Source organism: Polyodon spathula, chromosome 15 (assembly GCF_017654505.1).
Source record: "Polyodon spathula isolate WHYD16114869_AA chromosome 15, ASM1765450v1, whole genome shotgun sequence".
Classification (NCBI taxonomy): domain Eukaryota; kingdom Metazoa; phylum Chordata; class Actinopteri; order Acipenseriformes; family Polyodontidae; genus Polyodon; species Polyodon spathula.
This window is the reverse complement of record NC_054548.1, coordinates 15,787,994-15,814,054: the sequence shown is the minus strand read 5'-3', so window position 1 is coordinate 15,814,054 and position 26,061 is coordinate 15,787,994. Positions and strand designations below refer to the sequence as shown.

The window sequence follows — 26,061 nt, the reverse complement described above, 5'->3', positions numbered from 1 at the left end:
TTAGATTCCTGACTTCGTACTGACGCATGCACAAAATGGAGGAAAGACAGTTGTGCAGAGTCACTAAACAGTCCCAGCAGATGCTCTGCTGCAAGTGTTGGTTCAGAATTTAAACAACTCCTGGTTAAATTGTTGAAAAGTTGCATCTCTGTTCTGTTAATAATCCTCTAATTTTCAGTTACTCACTTCTTTCTTCCAGGTCATTCTAAGGCAGAGCTGGCCTTTTATGACGGCTGGATATTTTTTGTGGGAATCAGTAATCCTATTCCATTTTTTATGAGAGTTACAGGCAGGTGCCAGGTTTAAGATTGTTAGGTAAGAGTGTAACACAAAACTTGTGGGGAATGTATTAGTAGATCAGACTTCATAAATTTAAGGTGACAACTGAAGATCTCACTTTCCAGTAAATTACTTCACATCAGAGGTGCCTTTGTCAACACCAGAAACCTCCTTCGTAAGGATGTCTCCTGTGGGCAACACCCCCTTTTCTCTGCAGAATATTGGCTGATCTGACTGTATAATTATAGTACATTACCCACCAACAGATTTGTGACATTCGGCTATACACGTACTGTACAGTTTAATTTCTCTTGTGAATTAAATCATTAATACTGAAGTGCAAAACGTAGAGCATGTTATTAATATTTTTTTTTTTTAAAGCACAAGTTAAATTAGATTTACTGTGGCTTACGGTAAATACACCTCACCCTCTCTGCAGTTGATTTTTAGCACGCCTCCTTCCATAGATTGTTATCAGCACTATGAAGACAATGGCACGTAGATTAAAGGGCGGTTTCTGTGCTGTTCTGCAAGACAACTTAATGTTGCTCAATTTTATTTTGAAGATCCATGTTTAATTATACATGCAAACCCTAATTCTAGATCTAGAAAGTGTTCATACTATTAGAAATGACCTGATTACCATAATATATCCATAACAGGAAATCTAGAGTCTGTCTAGTTATGAAGCATACATTAAAATGAATAGCCAGAATAAAATAAAGCTTAACTTCAAATTGAAATGTACTGCAGCATTCCACCAGGAAATATGAACATGTTTTTTTTTTTATATACAAAAAATACTTGCCTTAAGAGTACTCTTTAAAATAAATATTGCACTCCCAGAGACTCATGTTGTCTGGCTACATTAATGAAAGACTAATAAATGGATACCTTAAAAAGCTAAACTGACGTGTTCAGGAGTCCTGTGTGCTTCTCTAGTTGCACAAAGAGCATTATAGGACAGGAGTGTGACCTCAGCAGGGCTCAGCATCTCAGGCGTGATTTTATCTGACAGCCATGAATTGAATAAACGTGTGACAATTTGCAGACCTAGTCTCTTCTTACTTTAAGGTACAAGTATCCTCTTCCATTTCAGAGAATGTTTTTACATAGGCATTGCTTCCAGCATAAACATAAACATTTGATTAACCTTTAGCAGTATTTGTATAACAGAGTATTAGCGAAAAGTAATTTTCTTTCCGTGAATTAACATTGATCTATGAACACTATTTACAAGATTCAAGCTGATGTAAGTATCTTACCATGGCCTTTATAGAAGCTTGCATATTGGCATTAATCGTATATGATTTTCTGCATAAAAAATAACATTTTTTTCCAATATTTTTAAAATGTTATGTGCATTTTTATTTTTTTAAGTTAAACTACTGAGTATATATTTTAGTAAAAAATTACTTCGGAACATAATAATAAAACAAAATTCTTACATGTATGCTGAGGATACTTACTGTACTCACATTTTAACAAAGTAATCCAGAAAACCATTAAAAGACTGAAAAATAAAACGTACTGCTATCCATTAAGATGAACGTCCAGTAAAATCTGCATCTGTAATACAATTCAGATCCCCTTGCGTTACAGTTATACATAACAGTAAGTGGGAACTCTTCTTCAACACTCCAATTCCATGAAACCCCACCACGATTCCACAAAAAGTATAACAAGCTGTTACATGTTTTAAAATTTTATTTGCATATCAAAACAAAATTGTGTGCATTCCAAGAACTCAAATCATTTCAACAACAAAAATGGCACCCAATTCAAAGCATTTTACAGATCAAGGACCCCTTATAGTATTCAGATGTTAAATGAGATCCCTGTAGTCACACCCTTGTCTTTCCCTCATTGACATGCAAGATCTTTAGTGCCAGCAACAGGACCAAAGAAAGCCAAGGCAGGTATGACGGACAGACTGCTCCTCCATCATGACAGTGTCAGTTGTTTTCATTAATTGTTGTAAAAAGGGGGCAGCACAGTCATCTGTTTTCGTCCAATCATCACAATGCAACTTATTGTTACAAAGTTATAGAGCTAAAAGAAGTGAAAAAAAGAAGGCAATGCTTGTGGAATGTACAGTGGGTATTGGAAGGTGCGCTTTCATGATTCAGCTTGCTTTTCCTGTTCAATGGCTATAAAAAAAAAAAAAGATACATGTTAGTTCTGCACAGATTGATAAACTTCTTGCAATGCATACCTCGACTTGTGAAATGAAAGCAGTTATTTGCATTGCGTTATTTTACTGTACTACCTAATATGAAATACATCTTATATATATATATATATATATATATATATATATATATATATATATATATATATATATATATATATAGTAATTTGTATTGCACAATATACATACTTTCTTTTGTGGGCAAGGGGTTTTTCTCTTGAGTCTCCGTCTTCTTCAGCTTGGTCTTGTCGAAGTTCGTGACTTCAGCCAGGTTTGGTTTGTCATCCATATCTGCAGGATCTTCAGACACAAAGGATGAAAGAATATTTAGTGAGACATGATACCTAGCCTCTAAGGAATTGCACGCTTGGCTTTCTTGAGACGTGCCACCTCCCCTCTAAGGAACTGCCTTGACGCTTGGCTGTACAAGAAAAATAACGGTATATATATATATATATATATATATATAATATCTATAATATATATATAATTATATATATATATAGAGATTTCTTGTTTTTCGCATGTGTGCATGTGTGTGTATGTGTGTGTGTATATCTATATATATATATATATATATATATATATATATATATATATATATATATATATATATATATATATATATATATATTTTCTTCTTTTTTTTTTTTTTTTTTTTTCCATTTTACATTAAACACTCCATCCCCCTACTCCGATAACCGCGCTTAGCCCGCAGTCTGAGGAACAAGCACCAACCACCGCCCATATTCGACATCTTCATTATCACGCAGGTTACAAAAATGCAACAAAGCCAGGATTGACATAGAAAACAAATCTATTCGTTCACAAGCTATACAATTGGACATTTGTAGGAAAAAAAAAAAAAAAACTTTTCCAAACGTGTATCCCAATACTTTACCAAGCATTACATTACATGCAAAGTTACCTATTTAAAAATATGTTTTTAGACGAAAGAAGTATTGTCTTAAACTGGCATGTTTCCATACCAGCTATATTACCGAGTTACAGTAGCAATTAAAATATATGTAAAATCCATTCCTAGCCCCAGACAAAAAGCATGCAGACAGCTGCAATTATTATATATATATATATATAAGTGATGACAAATAAATATTTCCTAACACGTGACGTAATATATATTTTAATGCAAAATGTTAGTCCATAAAGAATAAAAGCGTCCTTTAGACAACAGTGTTGAAAAAAAAGGAAAGAAATGTAGAAAGACAATAGTGTTTACTGCTCACCAGAGTTTCACAGACGTACGAAGAATCACTATGTTGCTGGGTGCAGCTGTGGACTGAAATCGGACGGCTGAAGAACAGTTATTATACTCTGAGATATGCAAATCAAACAGCCATGACGTCAGGGCCAACTCAAAAATGCAACACGCAGATCTTTAAATAATGAAACCAAAAAACATGTTTTCATGTGGACATAGTAATGCAATATCATTATTTTAGATAATAAAACGATTTTAGTTAAGATATACATGTATGCCATATATGTATAAAAAAAGTGTTGTTTGCTTGGACGTGTCATCACTTTCTTTTAAATCTTTAACTTAGCGACACCTGGTGGCTCTTTCCCCATGCAGATTAAAAATAAAATATCCTGCATTTTTCTGTATAATAATAATAATAATAATAATAATAATAATAATAATAATAATAATAATAAACTTGAATACATTATTCCAGAACTGGCAAGCCATTTGATGTGGCACAACTTAGTAGACATCTTTGCAATAATTATCAAGTTGATCATTAGACATAAGCTGATAACACTGATGTTAACATAGCATTGCCGGAAATGAACATTTTGTGACAGGGTGAATACACCATGATGACCACACTAAAGTGCTATACAGCCTTATTATGTTCTGCAGGGGGGTGCATATCTCCACCACGAATATAGTGGAGGCAGGCGAACGTATGTCACACTTTTACATATATCTAGAGAACCATTTGTTCATGATAAACTTGAAAAGGACATTCTATAGCAGAAGTCATGATGTGTATCAGAATCTGGGAGTATAGGGATGTATCAGTCAAATGTTTGTATGTCACATTGACATTTTTACATGACCCTACAGTGGATACACAAGTCATGGTGTACTAATGTTTCATGTTAGTGTGTAGCGTGTCATACTATTGTTACACCATTGGTTAGCTACTGCTGGCTCGTACTATTCCCACCAATAGCTCATAAATAACCACTAAATTGATACTGTATTGCTGCTGCATTCCCAATGAAGATGCATTTGGTAACAGTAGTCTCATGACATATCTTGGCTGTTGAGGTCAATTGGGACATCTGGTTGAACGAGAGAGGCTTCCAGGGCCATAACTGAAGCTTAAGTGGGACAGCAGGTTGAAATTCCCAATATGGAATGACCTTTCATCTCCATAAGGTAGATTCTGTCCAGCTCCATTATACCAAACACAATTTCCATCAGATATCCAATCTGCTGCTCTGAGACAGAGCTCCCCTTCTTGGGGTGTTCCTGGGTACCTATTTAAAAATGATTTTCTTAATACAGTCAAACAAACCTGTTCGAAAAGACCAGCACCTTAAAGACTAGTGGTCTTTATGATACGGGCAATCAATGGTACCAGTACTGTAAAAATACTGCATCTGGTATTACAATTTTAAAAAACGCTTACAGTATAGAGAAAACTTAATGGCCAATCATCCATAACTTCAAAGCACTCAATCGAAAATATAAGGTAACATTTATACCAGTTTTATTTCACTTAATATTTACCTTACTGTAGGCAGCTCTTGAGTTCCATCAACTTATTTGTAAATACTGTAGCTTCCATAAGCATAAATTATACTGGATAATTGAATTTGGATGTTACCTGGAAATCAACTGCAGTCAAAACACAACATTGTTTATGATGATTTGTTTCCATATGGTAAGCCTTGTACAAGTTTACCATATTAAATTACAGATAAGAAAGCTGCTAAATTGCTGTGCAAATTTACTATGGCAAACTTGAAGGAAGGGTTGGGGGGCCTGGAAAAAACTCAAAAAACAAAACGTCACTATAAAGGGTGTATCGTTTGTCTCACCATGATTTGAGAGTTTCACAATATAGAAAACACTACACCTATAGTCAATGAAACATAGCAGAACTCTGTTTGTGAGTAGGTCAATACAATACTGCTACTTTTATGTTGTGAGAAAGAAGATGTTATTGAAAATAAGTTATATATTAGCTCCCAGCAATGGCATTGTTTAAGTACTGCCTCCAGAGGATTTAAAACAATGGATTGCTACACTGCTACAGAAAACTGCAACTAAATTAATCAGATCATTAATAATATTATTGCTGTGCCTTTGTTAGGGACCAGGATAAGGAGCGGGGGAAACTGACAACCATCCAAGAGGTAGGACATAGTGTAGGAAACACTTCTTTACACACAGAATGGTGAGGGTACGGAAAGGTCACCTAGCTGTGTTATTGATGCTAAAATGCTGGGATCCTTTAAGATCCAACTTGACAAAGCTACTTGGAACCGGACAAGCACTGATGGCCAAATGCCCTGCTTTTATCTGTAAGCATTCATATGCTAATAAAGTATACAGTGCATATTTCAAAATGCATTCATCTCTACTGTAGGTTCCAACTATTGCAGGGGGCAAGGATACAGGTTGCACTGCCAGAAATTCGTTTTCCAGTATCCAAAAAATCATTGCTCCAAAATGATGGATCGCTTGTCAAGGCATTGCGTGCTGTTTCGCTCTGCCACTGGTGTGAATGAGACCTTATTGAAAAACATTAGATTTGTCAAAAAATGCCCTAGACTTTCATCGTGCCACCCTGCCTCTCTGTGAATGCCCCCAGTGTGCATGGCTGAGTGCTCATTTCAAAACTTCAATACAACGTGGTTCAATCTCTGAAGAGTTGCTTTAGGGATTGGCCTGACTCTGGGGTCACGTCATTATAATACATGCAGTCTAAAATGGAAACAATGTAATTGCATTGGAAATCAGTTTCAACTAGTTCCAGTCATTTTGATTCTCCTGAACCTCCTAACTGGAGGTGGATGGAGTTAATTTATGGAAAAGTTTAAAGTACCTGTATTTGTATTACACTCTAGGACCACCAGGTAGGTATATTCAGGCTCATATAAACATAGAATACTTGCCCGTTTGGGGCCCCTTATCTGGGTTGGAAGAGCAAAATGTTTTCTAAAACTAGTGACTGCTGCAACTTAAACATCCAAAAAACATATATTTACCTGCATGTTATTTCAGGTATTTAAGTTCTGTTTCTGTCATGTTTCAATAGACATTTACAGCAGCATTATTTTGTTATTCAGTGGCACTATGCAGGTAAATAGGAGGACACAACCTCAACTCAACATCACATCACATAAATGAGGAATATTGTTTAGCCAATCGCAGGGCCCTTTTCACACCCAAGCCATTTCACAACATTTTAGAAGGTTCTTTAATCGACTCAAGCCAAAAGCTTTGTGTTGAAGAGGAAAGTTATACTACTGTATGGAGGACCATTATGTGTATGACAACAGAATGCCAGTGATTTCACAGGTTCTGACATGTTACTTTCAGAATGGAATATCTCAGTCACATCAAGAAGGGAGCAGCAACAGGCAGGCCCTGACCGATATATATTCTCTGGTTATACGGGCTTACCAAAATATATGATCTATAATTTAGAAAACAGTAAAATAAGAAGCAGAATATTTTTAGGCAATATTCTACTGCTGTATCCAACAATAATGTTCCACTACACAATGTCTTCTACTGATTACAACAGTAGTCATAAATAAACTTAAAGCTATATTACAGTCTTTTTTTATCCTGGATGGTGCTTTTGTTACACTGTTCATTTACTAGGAAATATCAAAACAGCTGGTACTTTAAGCAGGGGCTTATAAGGAAACAGCATAATCCATGCAGGACATTTTTGAGGCGTGCATGAACTTGCCTGCATTCTTCTTAGTTTTCACATTTCTGTTTTTAGTACAGTAGCATCAATTAATATAATTTAGTACTCAGTTATTCTGTCTTATTACACCCAGGAGCTAAAAAGCAGATGTCATCCTGGAGGACAAAGGCCAGCCCTGGTGTTGTCTGCTGGAGCTCACCGCTGCAGTGCTGTAGCACAGTGCGGAGAAGCAGTTCTAGATGATTTTGGTTCCCTATTCTGCAGGAAACCCAGCAAAAAAATCTTCATACAGCCATGCTGCAAACCTGTGCTCCTCTGACTGTATGACTTACCCTGCACGCCACATAGGCATGTGTGGGACCCATATCTCTGTTCCACTGATATTCCTTCAAAATGCCATTGCAAAATTATATTGACATTCAATCTCTTCTGTAATTATAGATGTATTTAGAAAATGTGAATGCCATATTTACCTCTTCTGTCTGGTTGATTGTTGGATTTTTAATAATAGTAATTATAATAATGCATATGAAATAATGCTGCCTGCTTCCTCATTCACACTCTGACACTCTATTAGGTTGCTGTTATCCTCTGAGCTATGGCTCTGGGTTACTACAGTTACTACATTTAACCAATCCATTGGAGTGTTGTACGTTTAAAATCAGGCTTTAAATTCAGTAAACGGTGTGAGTGTGACTGTGTTCACAAAAATCCCCTTTAGATGGCAACTGGCAGAAATCATCTAAATTATTAGTATTTATTTATTTACTTTTGGAATCTCCAAAAAGACACAAAGAGTGAACTTTGATCATGTGTTACAGGAAGCAAAAGTACTGCGCTCAGATCCAGCACACCTTGGTTTCTGTTATTCGTCTTCACACTTCCTTGTTTGCTTTCAGGCACTACAGATAATTCCTTGGACGACCTCAGCATATTTAAAATAGAACACAGAGAGATATCTCAGCAAAAAGCTCTTTCTTTTTGTAAACATGACTCAAGCACACATGTATTGGCTTATTTAGTTTTGTAGAGTACTGAATTTTGGTATTGGCACAGAACAGGCTACGGAAAACACAATGATGCAAAAACAAACTCAATGATGTTAACACTCATAATTAATTAACCATGTGATATGCGCTGCAACAGAGTGTTGCTGATTCGTCTGGAGTCAAATTCTCCAGTAATATCCACGCTTCCTGGAGTATCTACACATAGCGTGCATGTTTCCTGAACACTTAGAATTGGACGACAACTCCTCCTATGGGCCAGTTTTTATTGTGGCTTATTCTATAGCAGTACTAAAATCCAGCACTTTGATGGTCAAGCCAAGACTTAATGCCAGCTATTTATACATACATCACCTCTACATCTACAGACTGGTCACTATATTAAGAAGGGGTAAACTATCAGTAGTGGATGGAAATCCATTTTATGCCACAGTTTTTGGTTTATTTACCATATTGAATTAAATAGTTTGAGATGATCCCAAGTCCCGGAAGACACATGACTTATTGGTCCTTGATTTTCCAGTGGCAGTTGGGTATCCACCACTTTCTAACTCAAGCTTTTATTTATTTGTTTTGTTTAAAACAACTTACTTAACAGCTAACAGCTCTTAGATATTTGTACTGTACAGTAAGTCATGTAGCAAGATGTCCTAGTGTTATGTCTGCTTTATTCTCTAATAGTGTTTCCTAATATTTGTTTTTAAGTCCTGAAGTTATTATGGATTAAAAGGTAGCAGAAACACCAGTTTACACCACCCACACTGGACAATGTGAAGGAACCTGTAGTGCAATGTTTTTGTTTTGTTTTGTTTTTTATATAATTATACAAAGTATATTGGCCAGCTATGTAAATATGTGTCACCAACTGTGTATTTACAAACTTATTTAATAAAACTTCAAAAGTTAGATTTGCTTTAGCAAAAAAAAACAAAAACAAAACAAACAAACAAAAAAAAACCATTATTTTTTGTTGTATAACAAAACAATTAATAGTCTCCCCAGAATTTATTGGAATTCCCCTATTCTCACAGACAATGAGGTAAAGTGCTATTGTCATCTAAAGTAAACAACAATTTATCCTCATCATGCAACATAATTGGGTCTATTTTAATGATCTAAGCAGTGGCATATTTCAATAAGAACCCACTTCACCTCTACAATTTCCCTGAATTTGCATCTAATTTACTGAATTCAAATCGTTACAGATTATTCTATTTATTAAGATACACTGACACCTTGTGGAATGTTTTGGATCTGCAGCCCTGTGTCCTCCATGTTGTTTGCAGAATTGAAGGCTGTCTGGTAAAGCCAATATGTAGTCTGTCTTATATTCTTGTCCACCTAGGTTAATACTGAAGTAGCTATGAATTAATTTTAAAAAATGCCAATATTATTTACTGTGCACACTTACTACTCTAGTGTATCAAACTTTACTATAAAATATGCTCATAGCAGCTCAGCACAATATATTTTGTCAGGAAGAACACATGGCAACCATAGTAAACTAAAGGTAAATAGTGACATACACAAATTAATCAAAATGTTGTTGTTTATTTGTTTCCAATATAAAAATATGTATTAACATTACTGAGCTGTAAAGTAACCTGAATAGAGATTGTTATACAGCACACAATTGTCCACTTTGATCACATTTCTCAGGTATTGCCAAAACCAGTCTTCAGCATGGGGGTTTGTTGGCCATTCCAAAATGGAGCTTCTGCATAACCTTTTCCTTAAACTCAGAAACTGAGAATGTTGTAACACAGGCTCCAGTAAAACAAGCTCAATCACATCCACATTATCATCCATTAGTCTTTGGTGCGTCATGTAAAAGGCTATTCTAAAGTTCCCACTCTTCACATAGCTGTCAGTCAGCACAAATACAGTCTTCCTGCTCTGTCGGATAATTTGAGAAAGGTTGTCTATGACAGGCTGCCAATCCCTTTTTTTCTGAACACATTAGCAAGGCCCTGTCTCTCTAGTCCTTTAAACTGACTCGGAGATTATTCAGAACCCAGTCTGATATGACTGGATCTTTAGTATCATATGTAATAAGGCATCTTAGACATTATCTGTTGATTCAAGGGATCAGTAGCCCCTCACCTTTACCTTAAAATAATGATAAAAAATACCAAGCATCCCTGTAAAATAAACGTTTTATAACAGCTATCACCATTGTGAACGTAACAACAAAGAACGAACACAAACACAATATGGCTGATGTGATGCTGTTTTCACATTCATAAAGGTCAAAGGTTATGATGCCCTTTCCTTTTCGATCTGCAGGCGTTGCACATTTGACATCTGTGGCCAGACATGGTATAGCAACATCGTTTAATTTTATCCACAAAATGAAATCCAAAATATCACAGGTGCACTGAAATGGGTTTCCTTCCAGATCTAATGTCTTCAGATAATTGTTTGGCCCAGATAGGAAGGTTGGCTGGTTTATGAGATTCAGGTAGTTGTGACTTAAATAAAGATAATGAAGGCTACTTGTTTGTTGGAGAAAGCCGTCAGAGAGCTGAGTAATCTTGTTATGACTCAGGTCAAGTGATCTAAGAGTATTTGTGTAACTGCTGAGCTTCTCAGTGATGTATGTCAACTTATTGTCTCTGAGTACTAGAACCTCAAGTTGGTTAAAATATGTGCGCTTCTCCCAGTCAAAAAGCTGGAGGCCATTACCAATTAAATAGAACTCAGTTAAGTTAGATGGTAAACTACAATACACACTGGGTGGTATTATTTTAAGTCTATTGTAAGATATATCAAGATATGTTAAATTCGAAAGATTTTTGAAAAGTGTGATATACCTGTTGTTATTTCCCTTCCATAAGATATCGAGTCGGTTGCCTTGAAATATCAGCTCTTTTAAGGATTTGCTGCTCAGTTCATTGTTTGTTAAAGTAAAAATTTCATTCCCACTCAAGTTAAGCACTTTTAAAACCTGAAGGTTTTTTAGAAAACTCAGATTGTGGGTGACTCCTGCCACAACAAAATAATGCAAATTGTAGCTTAGATCCAACATCTCCAGTTGCTGTAACTGCAAAAGCATAGTCATAGGCTAGGTCAATCTTATTATAAGAAAGTTAAAGAATTTTTGGAACTCAACAAAGTTTACATGCTTAAGAAAGTTTGTACCCACGTTCAGCACTGACAGATTTTTTAGGTTTTTGAGAGGGTCCAGAGAACCTTTAACAATGTTTTGGAACACATAGGCTTCAATGTGTAAGGCTCTGAGGGATTTTTCATCAAAGTTAAAGGATAAATCAATCACTTCCAGGTGTGGTAGAATGCTGAGAAAATGCCCTCTAGCAATTTCACTGACTAAGTAGTTGAAGGAAAGGTATAAAAATTTTAGGTTTGTACAGTTCTGGAACAAGGTGCTGTTCAATATACGAAGAGAGTTACCAGAAAGGCTTAGTTCTTCCAGTTTCCAAAGGTTCTGAAAAGCATAAGGATGTACTTCAACTGAGGCAGGATTCTTGCAAACTTCACAAGGAAATGGGGCATCATTACACCTGGGGCAATTGCCTGATAAGTCAAGAACTTGAAGTTCGGTTAAGTTCTGGAAGTCATATTGATCAACATGCTGTATTTTATTCAAACTTAAATATAGTTTCACTAAAGACGTTGGCAGATTTTGGAGTACACAGGATAGGTTGTTATGGTTCAATGATAACACATTCAAACTGGTAAGATGTGAGAAGCTTCCATTCTCTATAGAGAAAGAAATATTGCAAGGGTTACCATAGTAACAGTTTTTGTCCAAACGGATCTCAGCTACATTTGGCACACCAGTGAAGTCCTCATTAGTGATGTTAAAAATGTGGTTTGCATTTAGACTTAGAATTTTCAGTCCTGATGGGACACCTTCTGGTACTTTCCAAAGGAAATTTCCATCTAAAAGTAATACCTGTAGTCTTGTCAAAGAATATTTTTGTTTGCAATATAAATCCCTCCTGTGTGATGGTTCCAGTTAAGGTCAATGAATGTAAGATTTCTCAAATTGTAGAAGGACTGATTTGAAATTTGATGTATTCTATTTGGTGAAAGTTTCAGGCTAGTGGCATTCCTGTTAATTTCATTAGGCACTTGGGTGAGTCGTCTAGCACTACAGTCGAAAAGTATCGAAGTGTTATTGCTCTTTACAATGACTTCGCATGGAAGTGTCCTGGAAACCCACTGCAGGGCAAGGAGCTTAGAAGCAAACCCGAACAGTACAAGGAAGGTGACAACCTAATAAAGAAAAGAAAGACAAACTGTTTGAGGAGCTCTGAAAGGTACAGCTTCAAACAAAACGTTTTGGTTGCACTTGATATCAAGATTTACCAGTAATTACAGTATCTCCCTATACCTAGCATTTATTCTAAACAGACAGCCTTGTATTTCACTAAAACTAGTTATATTTACCTGTGTTTATCTACTGAATGTAAAGTCTTGGATTTTATTGGTATAAATTCTGAATAAGACTTCCACGTTTATTTTTTATTTATTTATTTTTTTTGTAAACTACCTGCATTAAACTGAATGGCAATATTTAAATGGATGGGGCCGTAATAAAAATAATAATAAAAAACATTTATTTTTAATGGGCTATTAAACAGTATTTCACATTTATCAAGTACTATGCAGAACACAACACTTTCTTGTAATGCAGAAAAAAATAGATGCATAAGGAAAAGTTTGCACACCTGTGCCTCTGTGGGTGAATACAGAGCATTAGGAAAACCTCATGGTGTTATTATTATTATTATTATTATTATTATTATTATTATTATTATTATTATTATTATTATTATTATTAATGTATTTGGCAGATACCTTTATCCAAGGTGACTTACAAGTGTCACAGGGTAAGTTATAGATATATCATCATTTGAAACAACAACATAATTTTGCCTAGTTATTTCCTTTACCTTCTGTTCCACATACAGAGGAACATGTATTTTACAATGTTGACAGTGCATCATGATAAACAAGTAAGGCAACAAGACATCCTCTAAATATTCATTTTGCAGGAAGGTGATTCCAGCCAGGTGCATTGTAGTTTTTTTTAACAAGCGTTTGTATACCTGTATTGGCATGCAAGTACGTTAAGAAAACTACATCTACAAGCATCTTTGCGTGAAAAAGGCTAGGCTGTTTAATAATGAAGCTGAATGCCGTTTAGTGAGGGAGTGATTGCAGCATATTGTAGTAAAAAAAATATGTTGCAGATAAAATGATACTGACTTGTCAGCTGCTTAATGTTAGTTTATAGTTTATGGATTTTCTACATGTTTATTACTAGTAAACTAAACTGAGGTGTTTACACGTTTAAAGGTGGCAGCCTTAATTATGAATTACAAATATTTTTTGCATGCTTGAGTGGGTCCAATATTATAGTTGTGTGTAAGTCTGCCTATGAAGACTAAAAAATCCCTTGTGAACCACTATGTATGAGCCAAGAATGACCGAATCACTTGGCAGTTCTGCACGTTTAAAAGAACCTTACAAATTAAATGGACATAATCTTAACTACTGTATTTTGTGAACTGAACAGTGGCAAAGTGTTTTCACTCTTTACTAATCAATATTAACTTTTACTTTGTAAAAACATAAATTTATAATTAAGTTAACTAGTTTCTCCTGGTTTGTGGGCTTAATTATTTTGGTGTAGAAGTTCAGCTGTGTGCACTATGTCCTGTCCATATGGCATACACAGTAACAATAGGGTATGAAATGATAATGTTTATAAAATGGGTTTTCAAATATCCTTTATATTTTGGGAAGCGATTTAGTTTATAAGCCAATTTACAAAACATGATTGAAAGTCTTACTTCAGCTGTGTAGATGCAGTCAATCATTATAACGTAATTTATACATATTTTTGTTATTTATTGATTATATACTTATGCTTTATTTACGGTAATTGAGATTCATTACTGTGTATCTTATTGTATTTTGAGTTCTTTCTATGTTGCTACTTTAAAAATGACTTGATCTGAGTTATTGTTTATACTCAATTAAACTGTGAGTGAAACTCCCTGCTCTTTCAGAAATTAAAGCCAAGTGTGTTCACAGCCAGCAGCCAGAGCAGCAGCATAAAGAACATTTACAGTTTAACTGGAAACCATACAGGGCCTTGCATTAAAAAAGAGTATATGTTTTTTGTTTTAATATTTAAAATTGTTTGAAAATAAAATACAATTAAATCTACACTGCATCTTATTGTTATTACAATTAAATATACACTGCATATTTTTGTTATTATTATTATTATTATTATTATTATTATTATTATTATTATTATTATTATTATTATTAAATGTTAGTGTTGTGGTATAAATAAAACAAACGATAAATCCCCATTAAATACATAAAACACACAAGAAAGTGCAGAACATTTCATTAACCCACTCTACTTTCATGGGTTATGGATCCATCTGGACTTTGCTGCATATTTTCCATTTATCTCCTATATATACCATTGTATAGTACAAGCAATGTGTCGTACTAGACAAGCAATATATACTGTACACACCAAAATTGTATATTGAAGTACACAGCAACTATAATTTTACATAAGGTAGGCATTTTATCCAATAATTTGATTTAATGAAAATATAAAAACATTTTGTTTAAAAACAAGGTTCTAGAAGAGATTATTTCTATTTTTTTTTCAGAACTTCTCCTCTAGACCCCAAAGTATAGAGAAATCTTACCCCTGCGCACCACAAAAAATGTACAAACCCAGTGCATATGCTTGGTAGTACCATACGTTTTGAATTGTTTTCCAATCATGGTTTATTTCTCTCATTATTGTTAAGGTCTTTGTTCTCATTCTGTTGGACTAAAATGATCTTTAAACCCATAGTGTTGTATCACCCACACTGTCACAGTTGTTGAGTCATACTGTCCATTTACACAACAAAACTGAAAATATTTCCCAGCTAAAAAGTCAATTGAATAGGATTAGATTTACATAGAAATATGGAAAATTGAGTCTTGGAATGCACTCCAAATGAATGGACCACGATGCAATTGTATACACGGATCGTCAAATCATAGCACCGGTAGCTGGTAAAGCAGATTATAAGCATAGAGTATAACATATCTGATCAATGAATTATTAGTTTGCATTTTCTAATTAGGTACATAACAAGAGATGATCAGCAATATGTTAATTATACCTAAAAATAATAGATGGATAAGGTTAGCTTACCATTTTCAGAAAATGTACTTTATGCCCAAAGATTAGTAGAAACAGCCAGCTCTTAACTTCTCCTCAGCCTGTAATGTGGGGTGTACATGTCACTCTTCAGAAACAGGAAATGTTCTGGGTTAAAATTCCCTTCCCTAACACTAGTAAAATGACAACAAGAACTATAAACAGTGTAAATAGTAAGAAATTGTAAACTATTTTGTCTAAAACGCTGCATAATATCCGTATGACAGTGTTGACGTGCACTTGACAGAATTGCCGCAATATTTGACGGAGAGAAAGAAGGAAAGTTTAGATCAAGCCACTGTTATTACTGTTAATTTGAGATTATAAAAATGTTATAAAAAAAGATTAATTCTGAAAGTATACCTGCAAACTTGTGCAACCCAAGTTGAAACGAGGACAGAAAGATTGCTTGTGACAGTATTCTGTGACGTAACAGATTTCTATCAGGAACCATATCATGGTTTATGGCAAAGTTCTAAGATTTGAAGGCAGAAGCCAATCAAACTTATCAATAGCACTGTCCTCAACATAGCAGAGGTGGATAGATCGTAGACTGCTTGGCACATCATTCTTCTTAAGGACAAGGCTGTCAGCTATCCTTTTAACGGACCCTCTAATTCCACCCTCTCCATGTAAGGTTGGAATAAAAATCTCTCTCATGAATCTCTGTGTAGGTGGAACAAGAGAAAAAAGACAGGCAGTGTCCTTATTCTTATATTGCTTACTTGGACCAGCTGGTTTCAATACTTGGATGTTTCCCACGGATGCTTTTCAACAACTGTTCCGTATATGCCTGGATTGATACTGCATCCTGACATTTGGATTCTGTAACTGTCCAGAAACCTGACTTCTCATTCTTTGTGTAGTACATCCTAGGGTGTAATTTTAATTGAGGCAGGTTTTGTCCCAACTCTCAAGAATCAGTGAGCTAATGAAATAATCTATACATCTGACCTTTCATGATGCACTTCAATCTGCAATGTAGCTCACATATCACCAACAGTTCAAGGGGAGGGGACAATTTCATCCTCCAGATGAAATGACAAATTTTGCTAACCTACAAAAGTATGGTATCATATGTAATTTTAAATGCAAATGCATTTGTTGTAAAATTAGATTCTTTCATAATCGTGCATATGAGCTACATATTGGCAGGAAGTGGAGGACAGCCGCTCTGTTGCACCAGCTGTATTCAGACAGAAGTTCAACATTATAAAGATACACTGGGGAACATTCTTCAAGATGTAAAGACTTTTAAAATGAAAAATGTAAAGTCTGATATTTATGAAACATTTGTAAACTGTCTAAAAATATTCCAAAGAGGCACTCGACCAAATGCATTGCTTTACGTTTTTTTTTTTTTTTTTTTTTTATTAGATACTCTGAACAATACAATTGAAATAATAAAAATAATAATAATAATAATAATAATAAATAATAATAATAATAATAATAATAATAATAATAATAATAATGTCAGATTGGCATTAGAAGTGCTTTCAGCTCGATTCTCTATCCCTTGCCGATCAAGCATCTATCCCCTTGTTGCTTCGGCACCAACTGAAGCTCAACATGCCCATTGGTCTGAATGTGTTCCTTTGACTGTAGTTGAGCAGATTTTCACATGGCACGACATCACTATTACAGCATTTTGGACTTTATGGCCTCTATTTGGCAAATTAATATTATGTTTTATGTGGTTAGTTTAGGAACATTATCAGGTTTATTTTCTTTCCATATCAGAGGTCCATGCAGGAAACAACAGTAAAAGTAAACATTGCTATATTTTGTTTGTAATAGTACAGTATCTGAAATGCTAGGAAGTAGCCTCTGTTTTAGAGCAGTTGACAAAAAAACAGAACCTAAGCATATGTTATTCAGTTCCTCTTTTATCTTCATGTGGTTCAATGTAAAAATACTGTGGCTAATAAAATAACAATAACTAAGAGCCTACTGTATTTTTACTGATATTTTAGACAACCGCTATTGAAAACTCCAGGTTCCGTTGACTATAAAGTATTTTAAGCTCCACTCAGATAAGTACATTATTTTTCAGCAGCACTGACTGTACTGCTTGCTTTCTTTACTGTATTGAGTTTTATGTGTCTTGAATACTCAACAGTTAATTTAAATTTCTAAATGATAAAGTAACAAATAAGTGCATGACATTGTATGACATTACAGGAGTTTCACTAAGATGAACTGGAACAGTAGTAGTGTAAGCAAGCATGGCAGCACTTTTTTAAAATGTTTGCAGATTCACATTAACTAACACTAATAACCATAGTATATGTACACAGAAATACAGTAGATAGAACATACATTTATTAATGGTACACAAGTGTTATGATACAACAGTATCATAACACATAACAGATTACAAAAGAAAAAGTGACTTTTACATTTGTGTTCCTCAGTAATTCAGTACATATTTAATCCAATTTTGCATTTGGCCCAGCACATGCATAGTCATCATTTATCAGTTAAAAATGGTGTTAATAGTTATGTTTATACATATAATTTCTTATTAATATCAGCTGCTGTGAAAAAGAAAATGCATTTTTGTTATCTCAGTAGTATTTTACAATAATATGTCTATTTTTTAACATGCTGTATTGCTATAAAAAGGCACATTGAACTATAGAGTCTCCCTGAAGAGTTTGTTATACTGTGTATGGTTCTCTGTAGCCAATGCATTCCTCAAACACTGCCAAAAATAACGCTGGGCTTGAGGGTTTTTGGGCCATTCCAAGACAGAGCCACTGCAGAGTCTCTTTCGAAGTCTTAGATACTTGGAACTCTGAAGCGATCTTTCAAGAAAAACCAAGATAATCACATCAGATTTGTCATCCATAAGTAGTTGATGAGCCAAGTAGAAAGCTGTCTTGAAGTGCCCACTTGAGAGGAATGTGTTGGTTAGTACAAACACAGTCTTTCTGCTCTGTTGGATACTCTGGGAAAGATTGTCTATGATTGGAAGACCAAGGATCCAATCTCTCTCATCTAGACATAAATGGAAGCAGGTGTCACCTTTGTCTTCCATATGGACACGCAGCTCATTTAAAACCCAGTCAGAAACCGCAGAGTCCTTCTTGTCATACACAATGTATGCATCATAGCAGCTGCTTTGCGAGGACAAGGTTTGATATCCCTTGAGCTTTGCAGCACAGAAGTGGTAACTGTACCATACATCCCAGTAAAAGAGATGACTTAAAATTGAAATCACGAGGAGGCAGAGAATGATTGATGTTGACAAGATGTGTAATATGATGGAAAGAGAGTTGAGCTGACATGTGTGAAGATCGACGAAGAGGACACTGCGGCCTTTTTGGGCTCCAGGAGCTGCACAGGTCACATCTGTAGCCAGGCGGGGAATGTGGACTGTCGTTTGGTTAACCCACATAACAAACCATAGATTTTCACAAGTGCATTTAAATTTGTTCCCGTTCAGCAGTAGGACCTCCAGGCGATTGACAACATTTTCGGGGAAGCTAGACTTCATGATAAACTGGAGTTGATTAAAACTTAGGTCCAGATATTTCAGGCTAAAAGCATCTTCAAGGAAATATTGGGTGAGCTTTGGGATTTGATTTTTGTGTAAAATCATTTTGGTGAGAGTTTTGGTGCAGTTGGAAAGCACACGAGGAACAGTCTTTAGTTTATTGTTGCTGAGGTCTAGGACTTGTAAGTGTGTGAGCAATTGCAGCTTCCCCCAGTTGAAAGACGTCAGCTTGTTGTTGTTTAAGTACAGCTCACGAAGTTTTGATGGCATGCCTTTAAAAACCAGTTGAGGTATAAAATTAAGGCTGTTGTGAGAGATGTCAAGATGGACTAGGTTTGATAAATTTCTAAAATAATAACTGTACCTTGTGTCTCCATCTCTCCATAAAACATCAAGACGGTTTCCTTTGAACTCCAATATTTCCAGGGAGTGGCTTTCCATAACTGTGTTCGTCGAGGTGGAAATTTTGTTATAGTTTAACAGTAGAGTTTGAAGTTTAGGCAGGTTTTTGGTAAAGTTCAACATGTGGGTTATCCCCTCTGACAAAAAGTAAAAGTTATTATGACTGAGGTCTAAAACTTTCAAATTTTTCAGTTCCTGGAATGCCGTAGAGTACATCAAATCAATGCGGTTGTTGGAAAAATCTAAATACTCCAGCTCAGAAAGGTAAGAGAACTCAGAGCCATTCAAAGACTGACTCATGGCATTGCCTGATAGATTGAGACATCTAAGGTTACCAAGATACTTAAACTCTGTTGGGTTAATGAAAAATATATTATTTCTGCTTAAATCCAGTGTTTTTCCAAACCGACTGCAATCTTTATTAACAATCGGACTCAAGGAACCAGCCTCTTTGTCCTTGGACTTGCAACTGCGTGCATACTCATCATACCTGAAATAGTGAATATCCTGGACTTCTCCATGGTAGATCTGTGTCCTACTTCCCAATGGAGCCCTGTTAGTGTTTGCAGTTGAACAAGACCTTGAAATATAGGGTGAATCGTTAGAATAAGGTGATATTTTGTTATCAGAAAGATTAATGATTTCAAATGCCTTTAACTCTCTTAAGATACTCAGGTTGGCCAATTTAATAAAGTTGGTTCCGAGGTCAATAATTTCCAGTTGTTTAAGTCTTTTCAACGGCTCAAAGGCTGCTTCATTTAATTCTCTAAAAACATAACCCCTGATTCTTAGAACTCTGAGCGAGATTAAATTACAAAAGGTTTTCGAAAGACTTAAGAATGGAAGATATTGCTTTAGCTCAAAATTAAATGATAGGTCTATCTCTTCCAGCTTGCTGAGATTCGTCAAAAACTGGGCTCTTTCAATTTCTTTAGCCAAATAATTTGAGGAAAGATCTAGAATTTTTAGCATTCCTGTATGTTGGAACCATTGATAAGGCACTGTCTCAAGAGAATTGCTATGAAGACGTAGTATCTTCAGATCTTTTAACGTGTCAAAAGCAAATAGATCAATATTGATTTGGGCATTATTAGGGCATGGAGTACATGGGAAAGGGGCATTGTAGCATCGAGGGCAGTTCCCACTCAAATCGAGTATTTCCAGTTTAGTCAAGTTCATGAAATCATATCTAGCTATGTGTTGAATCCTGTTATTATATAGGTAAAGCTCCTTTAAACTTGGGGGTAGGTTCTGAGGAACTTGAGATAAATTATTTGATTTGAGAGATAATAAAGTAAGGTTATTCAAACCATAGAAAGCCCCATATTGAATATCAAAAGAAACATTGCATGGATTGCGGTAGTAGCAGTTTTGTCCCAAGTACAGCTTTTCTATATTTGTTAATTCTGAGAGGTTTTCTTTATAAATTGCAGAAAACTTGTTTACTTCAAGGCTTAGCAGCAGCAAGTTGGGAGGCAAGCCTTTAGGTATTTTGGAGAGCTGGTTTCCATCTAAGTACAGTGATCTTAAATTTGGAAGTGAGGAAAAGCTTCCATCTTCCACATGAAGACTTTTGGTGCACACATGGTCTTTGGGTCCTATTTTAACAGGCATGCAGTTACATCTGAAATCGATTTCAGTGATGTTCTCAAGTCCAGCAAAGGACGTCTTATAAATGTTTGGTATATGGTTAATGGTGAGAGTTAAATTTGTGACATTTGCCGGAAATCCCTTTGGTACCTCTATAAGTCGACGTTCATTACACTCAACTAGGACAGTTGTTCCATTTCTTCCCACAGACACATCACAAGGAAGGCTTTTGGGATACCAGTTGGCTGCAGTGAGCATTGAAGCACTGTAGCAAAAAAAGAGGATGCAGGTCATCCAACTCAATGAGCTGTTCCAAAAAATCTGGAATGAAAAATTATTATATTACTATCTGCTTAAATAGCACGGGCCATATACATTTTTTTTTTTTACCAGCTTGCTTTGTAGATATTAGAGTAATGGGAACTACCTTACAAATACAACTATATTTCTGTAAAAAATGCTTCAAAAACAGCTGTTGCATAAATTCCCTTTTTAAAAGCATACAGAAGTGAATACATTGGAAAATCAATCTTTCCACAGTTATCTTACTCTTACTCACATATGCCAATTACTTTAGGCAAGTCATGTTCATTGAATCACATGACTAGACATGATGTCTAAAAAATACAATGATTGTTAAGGCTATTAGCCTTAAGTGGTTTATTTACACCTTGGATTCTTTGAGATCATGGGGAATCCCCCTGTAATTTATTAACCATCTTGTATTACAGGATTAGTTCCTAAAATATGAGTTAGGGAGACCCATGCAATAACAAATACTGTACAACCACTCCCTTGTTTTATCGTGGGCACCAGGATCCAATATAAATCCTCTACACAACCTGCTTTTTCTCATTTTTTGTGCAAAAATCTGCACACCGTTATAATTCGTACTCCGGAGGGTAATTGCTTCTCATCAACTTAAGTCTCCAATTAATTTCATGAGTCTTCCTCTCCTTTCTCAAATGTCCAAACCGCTGCATTGGAAAAATCCATTCCCAACACGTTGGTAGGGAGCTGACGTCACTGCCCTGTCACTTTTGCTAATGAATTGCTTTTGTGTTATTGTGCAATGCGTGTGTATATGATAACAGTACGAAATTAATGCTTTGTTTTTACTTGTTCTGTATATTTTAGTTTGTGATGTGCAATACAAAATAAAACGAACAGTAATTCTAAGTGAAATTGTTTATGTATAGTGCAGCTAAGGCATGCGCAGCTAGACTGTAAAAATGGGGAGCAAAATGATATATATCTCAAAAGGGGTTAACAGTGGCAACAAATTACCATATTTTTTCAATATATAATTTAAAAAACACTCATAACTTCAAACACACTCAACAATAGATTATAAATGTAAAGTTCTAAAACTAAAGGGAAACTATTTTAAAGTATTCGTGAATCCCACTGGTTTGTATAACCTCATTTCTAGATTCATCCAGGGATAACCATCAACAGATGTTACTTATCCTGGGTGGGTAGAGCTTGCTGAAATCAACCCCTTTGTCAACTAGACAAACTTTTTGGCTACTGCCTTTATCATCATTAAACTGATGAAGGCACTAGTGCTGAAAAAAAAAAAAAAATCTTATTATACTGTTTATATGCCTTGATGGAAACATCATACTATCTACAGCTATGGCCAAAAGTTTTGCATCACCCTATAGAATTAACTAATGTTGCTTCATAAAGCCGAATAAAGCCTGCCCAATAATGTTACGTTAACATGTTGAATTGCATACTGCTTTGTAGTTTTCATATTAGTGATATATATATCATATATTAATGAAAAACTGACAACTTAAAAAAATAATAATTTATTATTATAATATTTTCTGAATATTTTATTTCTAGCTGTTTCATATCCTATTATGTGAGCCTATTTATGTGCACATGGCATAATCGTATTTCTGATCAAATAAACACAAATGTGTTAAAGTCTACTCTTTAATAAGATATCCTGAGTTACATTCAAAAGAATTAAGAGTAAAAATATATAACCTGATCATAGTTACTTGATATTAAAAAAAGAATGTGGAAGTGATACTTACCATTTTTGCTGTTTGTAAATCAGGTAAAAACTCTTTCTTTCTTTTTTTTTTTTATCAATTGTCCTCGTTAAAAGGATTTTCTTTGTCGTACAGAAAGTGGCCAGCGACATTCAGTTTTATCTCCAGGCATCGGTGAAGCAAGATTGGAAGATATAAAGGCCCCGGTTGGGCTCCACTCTTTCAATTTGAGCACATTCTTCAGTCTGCCTTGAAGCTGAACTGCACAGAAAAGCTGTGATAGAAAGTGAATGTACAACCCCTAGTTCCCCAATGACACAAATATCCAGACCCTCATATACAGTATATCAACACATTTAAAGGTGATTGTCTTATACCGATCAATTTAAACAAAGATAAAGATAATAGTTTGTTTCTGATTTTTTCCCCCCGTGTGAGAAAAGGTAAGAATAATTACAGAAAAGGAAGCATTGTGTAGCTTTTTGTTTTTACACGTTTTTTCTTTGTCTCTCCATGTGCATCCAGCTGTAAAGGTGTCACGTCATAGACATACCCTTTCTACCCATGACATGTGGAAAGTTTTAGTCTTTCATATCTCATGACCATAAGTTTGCTCTTATAAAGCTACTCATGGTATTGTTTTTACTTGCCCCATGTTCTGTCCATGGTAACACTATGCATTTACCATAGTTTACCCAGGTTTGCCATGCTTTTTAATGTGCTTTACCATGCCTCTCTGGGCTTTGCAGTGCTTACCTTTGCTTTCAATGTGCTTTATTACACTTTGCTATGCTTTTAATATGGGAACCTTTTATAAGGGTGAATGTACTAGAATTGAGCCTGTTTGTTTTCAGTAGTGTTGTATAGACTTGCACATACACAGATTCTGAAAAATAACAATTTCTTTTAAACATCTCAAACTCCCAGTACTTTCCAAACTAACTCTTTTTCTGAAAATAAGTTAGTACCCAGTGATAGCCATCTAGACTATGCATTTCCCATCAGTTAAAAACCAATGTGTTGCTTGGCCTTGTAGTATGATCGGCTAAGGCTGGTCGTTGTGGTCTAGTAATGTGCTTCTAAAGAAACATCACAGAGTATATTTTTGCTGGTGAACAAGATCCAGTCAGCATGTTTAACTTCACTGCTAGCTTGCTGAAATTATTATTCTAGTTAAAATGTTGAATAAGCTTATCATTCATATATAACCAATCAAATGCATTATAATTATTTTTACTTGCTGTAGGTGCATTTTTGCTTAAATATATAAGTATTTTGTAGCATGATTTTTATTAAACATTGAGTGAGTTTGCTAGTTCTCAAAAACATTGTAACCACATAAGCAGAGGGGTTGTGGTGATGTCAAGCAGGACGGGTTGGCATTTGAAAAAGGCCTTAAATACCTGTAGTCAAAGCATATCAATTTGTCCTCAATCTTCAATCTCGACCTGAGTTCTTGAGTTGCCGGACCCAGCCACTGCAGTTTGAATCCAGAATCGAGACTCTGCCTGAAAAACCCTCACCTACTTGACATCATCTACCTGCTCTGAAATACACAGGAAAGAAGGCAAGCAAATATTCATGTATTAAAGAGAATTAGAAGTAGAACATGCACGTGCGGGGTGGTTTAGCCAGATCTGTAAGCCTGAATAACAGCATTGTTTCAGTAAAGTTTCTTATAAGAATTGAGTTCTTAAATAGGATTTTTATTATTTTAAAACATAATCTCTGTAGGAACTACTTTTCTTTCAACTTTTTTTTTTTTTTTTTTTTTTGCAAAGCTTAATTAAATAAAATAGGATGGTATTCTCAAATGGTAGAAAAGTCTGTTGTATGCTGTAAAATGTTTTTTTTTTAAGAATGAGATACGTTCTGAATAGAAGCGTTGCATGTTCTTCATTAAATATAGCTTCTCCGAAGGAAGCTGCTATTCCACTATAAGAGCCATCTCTGGTTTTTGTTCCTCTCAGAGTTTATTGGGTCCATAAGCTCATTTCACTTGAGCCAGTGCATGAGTAAAACATCTTTAAACCACCTGAAGTATTGTTCCTTCTGAGCTGTACCTTTATACGGCTCAAACTTGACAATACCAATATATATTAAGTACTGCAAGTGTAATTATTCTTGAGCTTAGCAAGTGATGCTGCATTGACTGAAACAAACCTTTAAGCATTCATAAATCTCTCTATACAGTACATAAATACTTACATATATTGCTCTGCTTTCAAAATCAGTGAGTTACGATTTCCCAGTAACATGAAAGTGAAACCCAAAAGAAAAAGAAGCTTCATAAAAGCAGAAAAAAGGAGTTTCACAACCACGCCATTCAGCCATCTGTTAACATACAGAGGGGAGTTTTAACTGAAGGGTTAGTTATTAGGATTTCAACTGTAGACAATCCTTTAATTAATAATAGAAAAAAAAAACTGACTAGGTATAATATAACACAGATTTGTGCTCTTTAAAAAATGCAGGCAAGATTTAAAAACTTAAATTTAGTTTTTTTTTTGAAAGATTAAAACACTTAAATAATTTTACAAAACTAGAATCAAACAAGAAATAAAACTAAACAAGTTATACTTGTTTTTCAACACCTGTTTTGAAATTCTAAAGCAGGTTGATACAATTAATGTTAAGTTATTAATTCCCCCACCAAAGCTAACCTAGCATACTGTACATGGTTCTCTGATTAGACAAAGCATTCCCTACGTTATTAGTAAGCATGATGAAGTTTTATTCACACAAGCACAGTTGTTTCATTCAGCCTCCTCTTCACCTACAAACACTTTGAATTCTTCTGCAGCAATTTACGTTTACATCAAAAAGCCTTTTGAACGCAGCATGTGACGTTACTTTGAAATAACCACTTTTTACACGTGTGTGTTAAAACAATCTTCTTGTTGTGATACATGGGATTGTTGGAGAAATATTACATTCTGTACC

The 26,061-nt window shown here is 35.1% G+C and overlaps 2 protein-coding genes and 1 pseudogene across 2 annotated transcripts; all 3 read right to left on the bottom strand.

The window, feature by feature from the left end:
* Nucleotides 1–1,968: 1,968 nt before the first annotated feature.
* Nucleotides 1,969–3,807, bottom strand: LOC121327477 (thymosin beta-12). Its single transcript, XM_041271551.1, has 3 exons — nucleotides 3,718–3,807; nucleotides 2,660–2,770; nucleotides 1,969–2,429 (listed from the first exon to the last, which is right to left on the bottom strand). The coding sequence occupies exons 2-3, from the start codon at nucleotides 2,757–2,759 to the stop codon at nucleotides 2,398–2,400; spliced, it is 132 nt and encodes a 43-aa protein (XP_041127485.1). The 5' UTR covers nucleotides 2,760–2,770; nucleotides 3,718–3,807; the 3' UTR covers nucleotides 1,969–2,397.
* A 6,179-nt stretch (nucleotides 3,808–9,986) lies between these two features.
* On the bottom strand, nucleotides 9,987–14,251 carry LOC121327519 (annotated as a pseudogene).
* Nucleotides 14,252–18,037: 3,786 nt separating this feature from the next.
* Nucleotides 18,038–21,412, bottom strand: LOC121327655 (toll-like receptor 7). The gene has a single exon (XM_041271792.1). It carries the CDS (start codon nucleotides 21,401–21,403, stop codon nucleotides 18,254–18,256), a length of 3,150 nt encoding a protein of 1,049 aa, XP_041127726.1. The 5' UTR covers nucleotides 21,404–21,412; the 3' UTR covers nucleotides 18,038–18,253.
* Between the last annotated feature and the right edge of the window lie 4,649 nt (nucleotides 21,413–26,061).